Genomic DNA, 18,231 nt, shown 5'->3' with positions numbered 1-18,231 from the left:
GTCATTAACAACATTGCATCAAGCAATTTTGATGCAGATTTTCAGATCACAGAGGTGAATTTTCGTTAAAACAAACTCTGTAGACAAAGGTCCTGGCAAAACTTAGCAGTTGCTTATTATAAATTACTTCTTGCAATACAAATTATATTAACACGAAATTTCCTGCTCATGCAAATGATTTCTCCTAGGAAGACAAACGTGAATAAAATGAAACACCCTAATTCGAACAGCTGAGTGTAAAGGATGTTGGGAAATGTATTAACTTGCATCCACATTTGTAACTCTGTACAGTATTTTAGTGCTGTTTGGCGACCACAGATCCTATAATGCATTTCGAACTGCCACAGTGTTCACGGAAAAATGTGCACTATCTTTGAAGACGAAAGTGGAGATATTGAAAGGGTTTGATAATGCACCACTGTAAAAGAAAAAGAAAGGTTTGCTGCAAATTTGTAAACTTTCTATCACAAATTGATTATTTTCTCTTGAACCTGACCTAAAGAATTGTATAATGCAGTTGCATACTGAGTGTTAAGTCAATACCTTAAAGTCTTTGGTCTTTATAATCTGCAAGCCAAAACATCCCTGACTACATCTTAAGTCACGTTTCAAATAGAAAATGTAAAGTTGGCATCTGTAATGGTTTATTATATATTAGCAGTTGAAGTAGCAATGACGGCAGAGGGGAATGTCAATTCCATATAACCTCCCCTTAGAGAGCCTTTCAATATGAGAATGTAAAACAAATACAACTGCATCTCAAGGATAACATTTTCAGGATGCAGCTATCTTTACTAATCACCGTAATTTTGCTGCTTGTCGAGGTAGCTGTTGCAACTTCAAGCCCCATTCTGAGTCTCTTCTGTTTCTCACAGTAGGCCTTCCAAGTGTCCTCATTGAACCCATAGTTGAAATAATCAGATAGATCAGCACCTGAACACAAAAATTGACAAGAACATATTAATTGAATTGCATAAACAATAAAAAAAAAAAAAAAAAAAAAAAAAAAAAAAAACATTTCAATTAGACTGGGTGTTTGAAATAAACAGGTATATCATTAAAGTCATTACATTATTACTAGAGACGGAGCTCATTTATATTTATTTTAAATAGTGATTTTTGGTACTTAAATCACTTCATATGCTGCATTTAATCAGTAAATACAACAAATGATTAGATATAAGGAATCTATAAAGCTATATTTGAAACAAAAATCTACATATCCAGAAAAAAACTAACATTCGGCATAATAAAAGTGAGGCAGGAATTATGCTGCTAATACTAATAAACCTTGATTTGAAAGCCGAGATTATCAGTAGTCAGGGCCAAACTTGCAATACTAAACTGCCAATATAAATTTATGTTGGTTACTCAAATACTATCTAGAAATATATGGCTAGTTTCACAGACCCAGAACAGCGCTAACCTTGCACTACTCAATGTAAATGAAGGTAAACTTGTTCAAGACTAGTGCTAATCCCAGTCTGTTATACCCACTCGCTGATAAAGTTAACATTTAATTCTGATGACTTGCTGTAGAACAGAAAATGTAAAAACCTTCTGCAAAACATTACACTGGTAAAACAATGAAATATTTCACCTGGTTTTCTCCAGGGTTTGTCTTCAAAAGAATCCAAGTCTACTTCCAATAGTGGAACCCCATTGATACTTCCTGGTGCTTCAAGATCGATTCCCTTTGATTTTCCTACTATAACACAGTGAAAAGTAAATGAGTAAGATACATAGATGTGATGGCATGTTTCCAAATGTTAGACTACACTGGTTCCCTTGATACCCTAGTCTTTTAAAGTTGTATGCTACTTCCTCAAACTTCTCAAAATGGGTATGTTTGCGTGCTGCTGCTTCATCCCACATGTTCCATGTTTGCTGGTAATTATATTTTGCTTGCAATCACCACCTTCTAGTTGGAAATTTAGTTTATTTGGGTTTCTTGAAAGCAACAAATTCTTGACTTTTTGGCTTTTCTTTTTACCACACCCATTTGACACGTCTGCTTAATTCATGAACAGAGCTTTAGTAAGTCCCATGAAACACACAGGAGTGAACCTCATTACCTGCCCCATACGGCCTTCCAGCTGTCTTAATGTTGAGATTCACTGGTGCCCCACCATAGGCTCTGGAACATAAAACAGTTAACCAACAATAAACATGCAGCTATAAATATTAGCCTGCTGTGTAGTAAATGTAAGCTCTTAAAATATCGCACTGTCTACTATTGTGGCAGTAATAGGTATGTGGGCTTTTACTGAGTATATGCAGTTTTTCCTGTGGTTTGATGTACTGATTTGGCTTGAAGTTTTCGGTTTTAACTGATAACCGAAAAAACACCTACAAAAGTAGTAGAACAAAACACTTGGATTCAAAATTGCCTGAATCCTATATGTGGACATCCTGACTCCACAGTAAGTTAACGTTTGTATATGAATTAAAACATACATGCAATTTATTACAGAAACAGAAAATTAACGTATTTCAGTGTTTTTATTTTTAATAACCGAAAATAACTGATTTTGCCAAATAATAAAAAAACACCCCCGAACTAAAAAAAAAATAAAAACTGAAAAATTCAAGCCCTAGATATAGATTAGCCCATGTACCCATGCCTGAGGCTATGTGCCACCACTGAAGGACATGGGGTCCACAATGTAGTACTACACAACAGCAGGGTACAGTAAAACTGAAAAAAGACTATTAGTAAAATATATTATTAAACCAGAACATATTTAATAAGCACAAATGTGCTTATCTCATTTGCATCTCCCATACATAAGGATATTAGGTATGTGCTTTTGGTACATTTTTAAATTAAATTTTTAATTTTTAACTTTTAAATATTATGCAGGTGTCAGCATTTAAACCATACCTTCATAAACACACACACTCTTTATATGACAATGATGTATAATGACAGCCCTGGTTAGTATTTTCCAAGCAAAGAAACACTGAATAAGCAAATCACGTTTAACATTGTAAAAGCTTAACAACAACAACCAAAAAAAACACACACACGTACACAACAAAGTATATACTAAAATTAGGGCTGTCACTCGAATCAAAAAAGTAAATAAAAAATAAGCCCAATGCGAACTGTGTCTCTTAAAAAGCATTTGTATTATTACTTTTACCTTCGTAAATGCCTCTCTTTGTATTTGTACTACACTATTGATACGTACCTGTACTGGCTGTGTGGGCACAAGGTGAATACAATAAACGACACTAAACTTTTTTTTTTTTTTTTTTCTACATTATATTATATCAAAGAACAAAACAAAACCAATAATAATAATAATAATAATAATAATAATACAAAAAAAAACAGCTTACATGTGTTACAGAATTATATTAAAGCTACTGTTCAGGGATTGGTGCCACAAATGGGGAATCCATATATCTTCCCTTCTGTTGACAAATGACATATATAAAAGGACTTTTTTTTATTTTTTTATAACAAACGATTTGCGTAAGTGTACTGGTAAATTAACACCTATACATAACTTTATTTGCATGTATGCGCTATCCAAATTAATGTTGGAAAAAAAACAAAAAAAAACAACACCTTCCTTTTAAAATCATGTTATACTTATTCACAGAAATGTAAGGGCTTGTCACAAAGACGGCTGTAGTGGGTGACATCAGACCAGAAACTAGGAACCAGGAAATAAACAACGAGAGGTGGAGTTTGGTGAAGCTGAGCGATTGCTTTCGCTCAGTATTTAATAATGAACAAACAGAAAATAAAAGCTCAAAATGGTGAGCTCATACTTTAAATAGTCTTATTATTCTAACCTCCGTCTCCATTCCGGTTCTCCACTCACCAAACAAACAACCCAGAGTGAGTGAAAACATGCTGCTTTTATGCAGCTGTACCGAGACTCGATTGCTAATCAATCATTCAATTGGAGTCGCGGTACAACTGCACGTGAATTAATAAAGTGCAATTCCCTGTGCTCACATATTACATTTTACTTGCACGTGAAGTGCTGTGCAATCCTCGTGCCTAAATACAAATATACATTTTAAACAACTTGTGTTCCACAGACCCATTTATATCCCATGTACCAATGACTATACACCAACATTAACACACAACATGCAACATACAACACTGAAATACACACAGGGGCGGGGCAGCATTGCCACAGGGCTAAATAAATGTTTTCATTTCATATGGTGAAGCACTGAACATGTTTCTGTGGTATGGCAATTCTGTTTGGCATCACTATTTACATACCACAGTTCTCTCGTCCGGTTCCTCAAAATATTTCCAAAAATGGTTTTGCTTCGTTCCTTTGTTTAGAGATGCCGTTTTATTAAAAATATATAACAAACTTCAGAAAAAAAAAAAAAAAAAAAACACAACACGTGTGTCAATCTTTCTGTTACACCAATCAGAAAAGCTACGTGGAGGCAATTACCAAACCCCTTCCTTTTTATATATTTGCCCTTATTGTGGCTCCATAGCAGTCGGATAAGTCACAGATAATAAATTACTAAAATGAATACATTAAAAAATATGCGTTTGGTGAAATTTGTCACATGACCAATTATACGTCTGGCATATTACTCCATGTTTAACCACTTCTTTGTAGTTTACAAACATTTAAAATTCCCATCCCCAAAGGACATGCAGTTATTTGTGGTTATACAGACCAAATATGATGAAACTAGAATTTTTAAATGGTATCCTTTTGAGACCTAAAATTTGTTATTGTTTTAGGTGATATAACCCTTTCCACTAACGAATGAGACTTTCCATGTGTCGTCAACACATTTAATTTCAAAGTTTATAAAACATCTATAAGTAACCTCTTTACAAAATGTACTCACGCATACTGAGGAGCCCCTGTTTTAATGTCCCCGATGGTGACACGAACGTCATCGTCATCATCATCACTGTCGCTATCTGTGTCCTCATCATCTTCTGCTGCTGTGTCCTAGCAATACCAAAAGGGAAACACCACTTATGAAGCAAGACATACAGTAGGTCAGCCATTTAAGTGGTATTTAAGATTGTTTATGTACATTCATTCACGTAATCATGTAAACAAATGTCCATACAAAACATTGTGCAACGATGGTCCACCGTTGGCAAAATTAGAGAATACATCTTAACTCAATAAGCTCAATCTATGATGTGCAGTTAACTTTTTTTTTTTAAACAATGAAAACATCTACAGCAATTAATACTTTTAATTCATAAAGCACAATTACAAAAATAGAATATTCAATTGAAGTTTGCTTCTTACAAAACCACGAGACTCAAAATGGTAGAAAATGTAGTCATTTAACCCTCAGATGAAACAATGGGATCATGTGCATGTTTAAGGGTGATTAATTTAAGAAACAAAGTTAAATTTCAATATATTTCACAGGAATCACACTTAACTGGCTAAAGACCAATTTCCTTCTCACTTTCCAGTACATTAATGATCAATTGCATCCACAGTCAATATTCAAAGTCAAAAAACATTTATGGAGCAAGCATTCATAATTACATTATTCTGTGCACACAATTCTGCCATTTTCAGGCACAATTGAATATATAAAATATAATGACCTGCTTCGCTACACCATTTCCAGTGGCTTCCTCTTCAGCAGTAGGTGGAGGAAATGCACTGTGAAAAGAAAAGGCAATAAATGTGTTATCAAATCTGAATTAAATTAGGTTATATTCAACATTAAATACCATGTTGTCTTACTGGCAGTGTGAATTTGAACCCTTTATCCAAGTGTGCAGTCTTTTTTTTTTTTTGGAAACAAATATTGGTGTTGGGGGCAGTGCTGCCCTGAGAAACCTACCTCTGCCCACCTCATCTTTTTAGGAGGTTGACATTTGACTTCCTGTTGGTTGAAATGTTTCTACATTTAAATACTATTAGCTTGTTCTACTTTACACTGCTTTATAAATCAATAAAAGAAGGTATATAAGCCTCCAAGAAATTTATTCTGAAAAAATAAATAAATACAATCTCTGAATAAGACAAGTTGCTGAATCAGACAAAAGAATTATATATTAGACACACACACAGTGCCTATGGAAAGTCTACACCCTCTTTCAAAATTTTCACCTTTGGTTGCCTTATAGCCTGGAATTAAAATACATTAAAATAGTGTTTTGTTTTTTTTCATTTATCTACACATCCTACCCCACAACTTCCAAGTGAAAGAAATATTCTAGAAATTTGTAGAAAATTAATTAAAAATAAAAAGTGAAATAGCTTGTTTGGAAAGGGTCCACCTCCCTTGTAATAGCACTCCTAAATTAGCTCGGGTGTAACCACTCGCCTTCAAAATCACTCACCAAGTTAAGTGGCTTCCACCTGTGTTAAATTGTAGTGATTCACATGATTTCAGGATAAATTCAGCAGTTCCTGTAGGTTCCCTCTGCTGGGTACTGCATTTTAAAGCAAAGACTCAACCATGAGCACCAAGGCGCTTTCAAAAGAACTCCGGGACAAAGTTGTTGAAAGGCACAGATCAGGGGATGGGTATAAAAAAAAAAAACATATATATATATATATATATATATATATATATATATATATATATATATATATATATCAAAAGGTCTTGAATATCCCTTGGAGCATAGTCAAAACGATTAAGAAGTCAGTCCCTCCGAACTGGATGACCGAGCTAGGAGGAGACTGATCAGACAGGCTACTAAGAGGCCAATGGCAACTTGGCCAGAGCTACAGGCCTTTATTACCAAGACTGGTCAAAGTGTGCATGTGACAACAATTTCCCAAGCACTCCACAAATCTGGCCTGTATGGTAGAGTGGCAAAAAGGAAGCCATTATTCTTTACCTCTGCAAGAAAGCTGAAACTGGGATGGAAGATCATCTTTCAGCATGACAACAACCGAAAGCACACAGCCAAAGCTACACTGGAGTGGCTAAGGAACAAAAAGGTAAATGTCCTTGAGTGGCCCGGTCAGAGCCCCGACCTAAATCTAATCGAAAATTTGTGGCATGATTTGAAGATTGCGGTCTATCAACGCTCCCAAAGGAACTTGACAGAGATTGAACAGTTTTGTAAAGAAGAATTGTCAAATATTGCCAAATCTAGGTGTGCAAAGTTGGTAGAGACCTATCCCAACAGACTCACAGCTATAACTGCTGCCAAAGGTGCTTCCACCAAGTATTAACTCAGGGGGGTGGAGACTAATCCAATTACGATCTTTCAGTTTTGTATTTTTAATATATAATTTTTCTCTAAAAGCTTTTTTCCCCTTAACAGCGTGGAGTATGGTATGTAGATAAGTGAAAAATCCTCATTTAAATGCATGAAACTCTGAGCCACTGACACAACAAAATGTGAAAAAAAGTTAAAGGGGTTGTAGACTTTCTCTGAAAAGAATTGAGGCTGTTAAAAAAGGGAGGTACACACCACAAATACCCAAACTGACACAGGAAGGGACAAACTCACCATTTCCAAAATTTTAATTAGTAAAAGGTATCTATGGCTGACCAGTATCTGTCAATTAGAAAACCTGGATTTATGTTAAACTGGTTAAAAAAAAAAAAAAAAAGAATCATTATTATAATTATTTTTGTTTTACCTACAATACTCTTACAATGTTTTAGTATCTCGCAACCCTCTGTTTAGAAAAAACATCTAATGGCAACATCGGATGACGGTCAAATGTCAAACAAAAATAAAAATGCATTATAAAAGAAGTGTGTATATATGATTACCCAGGTACACAAAATATAAACTTTCAAATGAAAAAATATATAAGTGAATGTACAGTCAGTTACTTTCTGTGTGTTGTCCTTAAGAAATATCCAACTAGATCATAGAATTGTAAAAGTCCAAAAAGAAACAAAAACTATGTACATTCAATCTGTCCATTTAAACGTGTGTATTTTAAATGTTTGCAAGGAACACAAGCCTGTCGACTTGCTCTGGATCCAGGGCTGCTTGCTTTTTATTTACAAAGTTTCCTGCTGTCGAAAAGACATGTTCAGAGCGCACAGGTGTGCCTGGCACACACAGGTATTTTCTGGCCAGTTGAGCAAGGTGTGGATATTTCAGGCCTGATTTTTGCCACCATTCCCGTGGATTGCTATCTACTGAGAGTGGTGTCTCCTTGACATAGCCTGCCAACTCCTGCATCAGTTATATTTCGCAATTCTTTGTTTCTTCTTGCCTACAGGTGTATGTGTCCCCAAATAGGTCAGCGCACTTTTTCTGCTAGCTTTATTTTCAGAACTGCCATGTTCATTTACCAACCCAGTTTCATTTACAAAACGCTGTATCACTTCTGTTTGAATTTCTTCTGTACCTGACACTTTTCTTGTTCAGATAAATGTATCAACTGGTGAAAGCGTGAGTCAGAGAATGACTTTTTGTTCAAAAGCATGAATGTTGATTGTCGTTCTTCTTTGTCGTACCTCAAACTCAGATCACTGTAGATTTTGTTTTTCATCTCCTTTATTACAGTAATTTCAGATGCTGCAAAATTTTTAACTTGATTGATCAGGATATGCTGAAGAGGTAAAACAACTGAAGCTGTGGGGTATTTGTCTGTTGATAATGCAGCGGTTGCCGTTTTGAATGGTTTCAGACTTTCACGGATATTTTCAACAACCATCCATTCGTTAGTTGTTAACTCCAGATGAGAGAGCTTTTTTTCAAAGATTACAGCGGCCACTGCAACCTGTTGTTCTGATGCTCGGCAAATCAGGTTTTAGGTGCTGTTCCAGTGTGTAACACAGTCATTGATTAATTTGTCATTTTTTAAGCCGAGCAACTTTTGCTTATCCTCCAGAAGATATTTGTCAGTTGGTGACCTATTGAAATGTGCAGCCGAACTTTTAAGTCGGGTAAGTGTTCTTTCGATCAGTCCAGTATTCAGTCCCTTCCGTACAGCAAGGTTAATTGTGTGAGCCACACATGGGATGTTGATCAAATTGAGATATCTTTCTACTGCATTGACGTAGTTCAGGGCATTATCAGTAGTGATAGCAATTACTGACTCGCTTATATTAAAATCAACCAGAATTTCTGGAATACACTCTGCAACATTTTCTGCTGTGTGACTTCCTCGAAGCTCTTTGGTTTGCAGAACAAAATCTTCCAGTTCCCAAGAATCAGTAATACAATGCACTGCGACGGTAACATAAGCATCGGTGGCTAAGGAGGTCCAACCATCTGTAGTTAAACAATGTCCTTACAATTTATTTCTTTTACATTTGCACAAGTGGTATCATACAGTTTAACTATGTTCTTTGAAATTGTTGTGCGACTCGGAATTTGGTATCTCGACTCCATTTCACTGCAAAATTCCCCGAAAGCATCGCCTTCGACAATGCTGATGGGTCTCATATCTTTGCAGATGAATTTTACAAGCGATTTCGTAATTGCTTCACTTCGTAATTGCTGTCATTCGTGGTGGTTTAGGCCATGAAGGCCCAGCTGTTTGTGATCCCTCCTCCTTACCGTGTATTTTGCTGCACTTGATGGGGTGGTGTTTTTCCAAATGGCTTCTCATGTTCATTGTATTTGAAATATAAGTTCGCGTTTGCATAATTTACATACAAATTATTTTTTTTTTATTTTCAATCTGTCCTCCAATTGTACAAAATGACGCCAGTATTTGCTTTTCATACTGGGTGGTGTAATAATTATGTGCTCAGGAGCACTTCTACCCACAGTGCTATCTCTTTTGTCAGACATCTTTCATTTATGAAAACGAACCGGAATCAGTTTTGCACTACACTTGAGGAGATACATTTAAACCTTACTGCCGGGTATTTGTGTTGGTATTTCAAGTAGACATATTGGTGGCGTCCTGTAATTTAAATGCCAATATAGGAAGTTTAGTGCAACATTTAGTTTATTAATTCCAGAAATTTAATAAACTTTGCCATTATCAATGATCCAGTTTTATTATCGATGATCATAATAAGGAGAAAAATCAATAAAAATACCGATTTTCGATTTTATCGTTGCAGCCCTTTAAGAACTGTGTTTGGTAGGGGTGCAACAATTAATCAATGCATCAATTATTGATCATCGGTCCTTAAATTTCCCGAGCTTCAATTACATAATGGTGAATCAATGCATTAAATTAGAACCCACTTTGAAGTCTCCTGTTGCCGGTTTGCATTACGTGTGTGAGAGTGCACTTCTTTTAGTGCTCGTATGGTAGATTAGCGCGTTGCTAGGATACACACTTTAGAGCTCTACATTCCTGTTGGACAAGCCCAATCAGAAGTAGGCCTACTGTAGTTACATTTCTTTGATTTACAAATTAAGGCAATACGTTTTTTATTTATTTATTATCTACTAAATCTATGATTACCTTCTTTTGTTTCAAAGCATGTGTTTGGATTACATGGCAATATTATATAAAGAGCTGAATTTAGTACGACGGTTAAATTGGATAAGACTTTTGTCTTATTCAGGTGTTTCATTATTATTAGTTTATTTAGCAGATGCCTTTATACAAGGCAACTTACAGCGACTAGGGTGTGTGAGCTATGCATCTGCTTAGAGTCATAACAACATCTCACCCGAAAGATGAGCACAAGGAGGTTAAGTGACTTGCTCAAGGTCACACAGTGAGTCAGTGGCAGAGCTGGAATTTGAACTACTGCTGAACAATTTCCAACTTTTTGTAGCAAGAGAAACAGCTGCGCATTTTGCCTTTTGTTTACATGGCATTTTGTAGGATGAGGTGCACTCGTGGAACTCAGAATACAAAACAGGATATCAATGATATGACAGCGGTTCTGGAGAGATTTAATAAACCAATCAGTGTGCCTCAAGACACTCTTGAGAAGATTAAATAAACCATTTAAACTTAAGTTTAATGGTGATCAGTTATCAGATTATAAAACAGTACTGTATTCTTTTAAGCGAAGTCCCTGTTCCTTTAGCCGGAGCATTTATAACAGGAAAAGGGTTCCCTTAGGCGAAGTGTTCTCTTAGGAGGTGTTCCTATACGCTGAGACTACTGTAGAAAACAAAGACAAATAATACAAATACAGCTCCTGTATAACGGTGTATGCCAAACAAAAATAAATAATACAAAGCTAAGGCATTTTGTCAAAAGGTCAGCCCTGAGTCCAAAGTGGTGAAAAAACGAATTGCCTGATCTATGCAAAACACCATGTTGATAAAGTTGGTAGATAATCTTGGCAAAACTTATTGTTAAATATCAAAGTTATGTCATTAACAGTTTAAATTCAAATGTTCCTCAGCAACAGTGTGAAAACACAGGGAACGTCCGAAATAATGCCAAACAGTATTTCAACATCAGATTGTTCAGAAATTGATAAGGAGATGGAATTTGCGGCCAAATTAGACTTTCCCACTCAACGGTGTTTAGATGACTGTACATGTGTTGTGTCAGGAAATACAAAAATGCAATATTTTTTTTTTTTTTAGGTCGGATCATCCTCAAAGACATCATTCTGAAAGTGAATACATTGTTTCTGAATCTCATTAGCTAGTTTATTTGATATTTTTGGCTCAGAAGAGATGCTCCAAAAGAATGATTTTGGACATCGGCAGTGCGGCATTATGCAGATGTTTGGACACATATGGATTATTATACAATGACCAAATACAGTCAGAACAGCAAGGTGAGACAGTTTGTTTTATTTTTCATGTAGTGCTGATGTACCCTTTAAGTCACATCAGTGGGAAAAAAAACACTACCCTTTCAAGCACATGGATTCCTATCATGTGTAACTATGCCAAAACATGATCCATTTTCCAGGTCAGTAGTTTAGAAATGTTTGATAATCACTTGTAAATTTCTTTCAGGTTTAAAATATATTTACTATAACTCACTTGAATGTGGTTCAATTGCCAACAAATTCAGCAGAGTAGGAAACACCTTTCTACATTGTATTAGTGTTTGTCATTATTTGTCTATCTTATGATAGTGTTTTTTTTTTTTTTTGGGGGGGGGGGGGGGGGGGGGGGGGGGTTCAGTTCATCCACAGATGCAACACAGCACCTTTGTATGTTGCACGCAGAAACGACATTTCAAAGTTAGGTTAAACTGTGTAGAATATGTGCTATTAAAATTGAATAGTGGCAATTGAACATTTTGCCCTTGCCCTTTCTTTCGCCTATTTAGAGCACTGAGATTGTGGTCTGAATATTTTTGGCAAGTCAAGTTTGACAACTCTGTGCTCACTGCCAGCCCCTGCATTGCACTTTTTAGCTGTTTTGGCATTACTAAACATTAGGATAGCTGTTTACATTGGCAATACAGTGCTGGTCCATAGTGTGAAGCATCATGCCATTTCTTTTAAATCAGGAAGCATTAAAAAGCTGGCAACTTGGATTCTGCACACTGATAATACAACGTGGGTTATGATACCTAGAAAATGCTTAAACATATTTAGCCTTTGGGTTGTATAGCTAAATGGAGACAAAATACTGGTGATGCATCATCTACAACTTCAAACACTCAAATAAATTATACATACTGAATATAAACTTGGGAAACTGTCTTCCATACATTTACCAGAGAAAGTCCAACTAACTTGCACCAACTATCTGAGACAGACATGAGTGCTATTCAAAATGTAATGATGAAACACACCGACCTGACAGTGACTGGTGTCGCTTCCTCCTCCTCCTCTTTCGTTTCATTTTCATCTGACCAAAAGGAAATACATACAAATAATAATCAAACAAATGACCTAATGAACAAAACCGTAACGTGTTACTAATATCACACTTAACACCACTGCTAATATTTGGGCAATTATTTTACAGAATCTTAGCTCAAGACAACAACACAGATGGAAAAGAAGGTGCTTGTTGTTCGTCAATATAACAACCAAGCGTAATGTCCTCTTAAAATGATCAAAGTTAATTAAAACAAACACACATGCAACACATTAATACTGTATGTGAATCATAAAACTAGTAATATTAACACGCATTTTAATACCTAACATTCAATAAATTGCTTTTAGTAGAAATTACGTTAATTACTTGTAAGATCATTTGGCAACTAGATAGGTGCTTTAGTTGTATATTACTTGTTGTAAAAAACGCATTTTTTGTAAGCATGTATGTAGCGATAATCTGTACAAAGAACAGGCCCACAAGCGCAGGTTTGTCTTACGGACTCAAACTTAATGCATAAAATCAGAATCTTAGAAACATACAAAAACATTAGTTTATCCAATAAAAACTACATACCCCCATAAAGCCATTCCTCCTCTTCGTCGCCGTCACCGTCTCCATCTCCATCTTCATCTCCTGCTGGTGCACTTGTATCAGTCACCATCGATTTATCCGTTTCTTCAGCAGACATATTTTTCAAAGCACGGTGGGTTTTTTTTTTTTTTTTTTTTTTTTTGTAAACGTCTCTTATTTAGTAGACTTTTTTGGGTGTTTTTTATTAAGCCCTTCCTGTACACCTTTCAATTAGAGCTCAATATACATGATTAAAATTATGATTTAATCCATCAGAAAATGTTGAAAATCGTTAGGTCCCACACGTTTTTTTTTTTTTTTTTTTTTTTTTTTTTTTTTACACCGACGATCTTTCAACTTTCACCCGCCAGTGATCCCCAAAGCAGGAAGGCGCTTCTTCTACCGGAAATGTTCTGCCATTGGTCAAAACCTCTGAAGTCGGGGTTGAAATTTGCTAACTGTGAGTGTTATAAATGACAGAGTCGTATCACATAGAGCTGTTGCTGTATTTGTTCAGATTTCCATTCATTTGTGTTTATATATTCTGTACAGGTGTAACAGAAATAATATGTAACGAAACTTTTTAATGCAATTAACAAAATAAAACAGTACTGTATTGATGCTACTTATAATGTGTTTATATACAAACCCAACACAGTGCAATACTGCTGCTGTACGCGTTGCCTCGTTATGTATAATGTTCTCATTTGACAGAACTATTTAGCTGGACACACAATAATATCAATATAATTATATATATATATATATATATATATATATATATATATATATATGAATATATGTGTGTTATATATTATATATATTATATATATAAACAAAGGTTCTATTTAATATATATATAAACTATTTGGGAACTGACTATTTGTTTTTACCCTACAGTAAAAAGTAAGGTATCTATACTTTTTTTATGTTTTTTTTGTTGTTGTTGTTTTTTTTTTTTTTTTTTGGTTTTTTTGACACTGCCGAAGTGATGCATGCATAGTTATTTTTATAGCTCAAACACATTATCCACACACTATTCACTCTGGATGCAGAAAGTATGCAGAGCAAGTGTTGAATATGAACCTTTAAGCAGTCACCAAAATATGATCCTTCTCGGCTTTGCTTTCCTTTATCAGAAACCAATAGTTGTTGGCTTGCCAGTTTGGTTACGTCAGTTTTAGAGTACAAACTCCCTGTATCCCTCATTGCTGCTTCCCAGCGACTGTGTCATTGTGAACTAAGCCACCCAGCTATTACCTGCAGCCGCATGGGTTTATAAATGCCAATATGTTTTAGCTCTGAGAAGAAACACTTTTCTTATATAAATGTGGGCCACTAGAGAGTGCACTGCATTTCCTTGTCTCTACTAAATTGAGCAATGGAAAAAGGTTATTCTGTCCCAAACCAAATCTTCTTTTTTTTTTTTAATTACTGTATATGATAACTACACAGTGATTATGCTATGGAATGTAAGAACAAAAAGAGCTGTTGAAGTCAGGTTATTGTTCTTACCAGTATTTCAAGTTGGAAGCTTAATCTTTTATTATGCTTGTGAACCTGGTAATACATTTATACATGTGAAGGTAGAGAATATGCTTTCTTTATGCTTTAGTAGCTATGGAGCAATACAGGATGATAGGTTATGGAATCACTTGATCTTGGTAAGACAGTGATTGTATCATACACATGAACTCAAGACTTTAAATGCGTAAGTGTTAGCACATTTGAATGATTCCATATCGAAATGCCACTTGCAACTGAATGTTGACTCTGTTGTCCTTTTCAGGGGCCTGTAATGCATAGAATACTGAAGACAATACTGGTGTTCTAACTGTGTGGAATATGAGATGGAGCACCTGAAATGGGCTCTTGCTTATTTCAAGCCTTCCATACTCTGTGGTAAATGATGATGATTTGTTTTATGCAAACCGTTGTACATAGTTTCATCATTTTTACGGTATTTGAGTATAGCCTCTCTTAAAATCAGTAAAAACTGCAATAACATAACATACAAAAACTGTAGTAGGAATTTACTATGTGAACTTCAGTTATGAGGTTATAGCCCCATTCAAAAAGCATTGTATTTACACATAGCGGCATTAGTAAAGAAGCTACTTTTCCTGCTCATAAAGCTCTCATTTTGTTAAAAAAAAGCTTTGAAACAGACTTTAAAGTTATATGTGTAAAACTTTGTTAGGATGTTAACAATGAAAGGATAGAGGCTCTTAAAACTAACTATAAAAATGCTTGACCCCACTTTGCAGAATATTTGTGGTGTCAAGAGAGCTACTTTTCAATGGATGCCAAAACTGAGAATTTGATTTGAAATGCAAATACAGTACCATATACAAACGTACAGGTTAATTTATATGTAGTTGCTTCATACATTGATACCATGTTTTAAAATTATAAGATACACCAGGGAAGTAAAGAGAAATTAGAAATTCAAAAATTAAGCAACTTGGGAAGGGCCTGTTCTTGATTTCTTTTTATATGTTCTTTTTTTCTGTTGTATTAGCAGTAGATCTAAACCTTTGACTTCAGCACAGGCATTCTGTTGTGAAATGTGATTTTTAAACTGTGTCATAATCAACATTTGTTGCTTGTTAACATGTTTATAAGACATGCGGCTCCAATGAAGAGTTCAGCTTTGCTAAATGGTAAACACTTTCTTTGGTGTAGTAAACGCAAGTTGAGATTTTTCCAGTTTGACCTGTTTGAGTAAGGCTTTTTGTTTATTTTAATCCAGAGCAATCAAGCAGTCAACAGCAAGTGACGTGTCTAGACGTTTTAGATCAAATACATTTAATTTATTAAGCCGTCTGGATTTGCATTGGTAAAAATAACAGTGTGAGAAAAAAAAGCTTGTCCTATTGGCAGTAAAGATGTTTTTTTTTTGTTTTGATTTTACTTTTTTACTTTTAACAACTGGTGACCAGATGTTCAAAATTTGATGCTGTTTGACATCAAATGGCCTCTGATGTCTGTCATTTTACCACCCAGCAAAATGCTAAATCATTACTGCCCCATGCAGAGCCATATGGAATGGGGAACAATTTTTTGCACGTTTTGTATTTGTGTGTGTTTGTAATCTCTTTTGTGGATCCCACAATGATATTTTATGGGTTGTGTACCTAAACTTTCATATCTCAGGGAATGGTTCACGTAAATATTGACAGTTAGATTTCTGGAAGCTCAATCACTTACTGTGTCCAGCCCCTGCGCTATTTATTTGTGTTTCATGTTGTATGTAGTGTGTTAATGTTGGTGTATAGTCATTGGTACACGGCATATAATATGGGTTAGGAGCACAAGTGTTTAAAATGTATATTTGTATTTAGGCACAAGGATTGCACAGCACTTCACGTGCAGATAAAATATAATAATATGTGAACACGGGGAATTGCACTTTATTAATTCACGTGCAGTTGTACCGTGACTCCAATTGAATGATTGACTAGCAATCGAGTCTCGGTACATCTGCATAAAAGCAGCATATTTGCACTCACTCGGGGTTGTATGTTTGGTGATTGGAGAACGGTATTGGAGACGGAGGTAATAATAATACTACTACTACTACTAATAATAATAATAATAATAACAGCTCACTGTGTTTGTCTCTTTGTTTTGGCTACCAGTGCTGTGTCCTGTGTTTTGTTTGCCTTTCAAACCTTTTATTTTCTGTTTAATTATTAAATGCTGAGCGCAACCAAGCGCTCGGCTTCACCAAACTCCCTGTCTGTGTCTGTTCTGTGTTGGTCCCTGTTTCTGGTCTGACATCACCCTCTACAGTCTTGTGACAATGTAATAACGTAAGTGCAAAAAAGTAATTCAAGTGCAGAAAAGTACAGTACGGGTAGGCTACATTATTGCAAATTGTTTCCAGCGAAGAACTCTGTGATACGCATCTTTTTTTGCAAATATGGATGGCAAACTTTGTCAGCGTTTTCTAAAAAATCCAAATTTGGCTCTATCTGGATGCTGCTCCATATTAGCAGTGTTGTAAGCGCAGCACGCATGCTTGCGTCATCGGAGTCTGTTTCAAGAAGAGCGTCCTGGTCGCTAAGGTGACAAAACTGAGAATTGTTGATGGTGTCAGTGTTTTTCCTTTGTATTTTCATCATCACTTTCCTCCTCAGCTGCAGAAACCCCGGCTTTTTTGCATTGTTTGCTGACTGACAGAGTTCAATTCATGCTTTAGCAAGCACACAGTATCTAACAGACACGTTATTTACATTGATTTTTCATGCTGATGCTCATCGATTTATTTTCCAGCCATGTTTGCCGTTGCAGCCAGTGCTGTAAACCTGACACTACGTGCAGGGATTAAATAGCCAAGGTACAGTACAGGGGTAATCGCTCAGTAACGAGGTGCAAACAGCTGATTGATCAATCTGTCAGGCTTTTACTACAGTAAAGTGCTGCCTTTTTTTATTTAAATCTATGTGAATGGCCATGTAACGAGGTGAAAACAGCTGACTGGTGGATTAGTAAGAGCAATTACTACAGTAATAAGCAGTGTTTATTTAAATCTGTGAGTTTGCCCGAAATATACGGCATGCTTAACACAGTATAAATAATGCATTTGTTCTTGAAATCAATGGGAATGGCAAGCGATATTTGTCCACTATAAACGTCTGCCCGAAATAACCCTGTTCAGCGTAAATGACAGCACAGTTTGGCATCATAAGTAAATGTATTTATTTGTCCTATTAGTTCCAGGTTTCAAAGAGAAAAGGTGTTGTCAGGTTATCTTAAATATTTTCCAGATCACTACAAGGTTGTGCTTTTAAGTCCATACATGTGATCTACCTGCTTTTACTGTTACAGATATGACGTTATGTGATGTTATGCAGTTTGTGCTCTTAATTCCTTAAGGTACACAAGGAATTGAAAGGGTGTTCAAATGGTTGTTTCTTAAAATACATTTGATTTCCTCAAGTATTGACAATTTGGATGACAAGATCCAACCTAGCCATACATTGTTAACCCTTTTGTGTGCACCTCATTGCAAAAATAAGAAAGTATATTAT

The 18,231-nt window shown here is 35.6% G+C and overlaps 1 protein-coding gene across 2 annotated transcripts in view; it reads right to left on the bottom strand.

The window, feature by feature from the left end:
- LOC121320017 (pre-mRNA 3'-end-processing factor FIP1-like) overlaps window positions 1-13,535 on the bottom strand; it is a 48,554-nt gene extending 35,019 nt beyond the window's left edge. The window contains exons 1-7 of one of the 2 annotated variants that reach the window (XM_041258127.1): window positions 13,199-13,535; window positions 12,595-12,646; window positions 5,579-5,636; window positions 4,849-4,955; window positions 2,076-2,137; window positions 1,601-1,708; window positions 803-933 (exon numbers count right to left, since the gene is read on the bottom strand). In XM_041258127.1, the coding sequence (XP_041114061.1) occupies window positions 803-933; window positions 1,601-1,708; window positions 2,076-2,137; window positions 4,849-4,955; window positions 5,579-5,636; window positions 12,595-12,646; window positions 13,199-13,313 (633 nt within the window). In that variant the 5' untranslated portion in view covers window positions 13,314-13,535. The remainder of the gene's footprint in view (window positions 1-802; window positions 934-1,600; window positions 1,709-2,075; window positions 2,138-4,848; window positions 4,956-5,578; window positions 5,637-12,594; window positions 12,647-13,198) is intronic. The other variant, XM_041258135.1, reaches the window with a different exon arrangement.
- Between the last annotated feature and the right edge of the window lie 4,696 nt (window positions 13,536-18,231).

This window comes from Polyodon spathula, chromosome 1 (assembly GCF_017654505.1).
Source record: "Polyodon spathula isolate WHYD16114869_AA chromosome 1, ASM1765450v1, whole genome shotgun sequence".
Classification (NCBI taxonomy): Eukaryota; Metazoa; Chordata; class Actinopteri; order Acipenseriformes; family Polyodontidae; genus Polyodon; species Polyodon spathula.
Note: the sequence above shows the minus strand (reverse complement) of the source record. Positions and strands in the feature narration are given on the sequence as shown.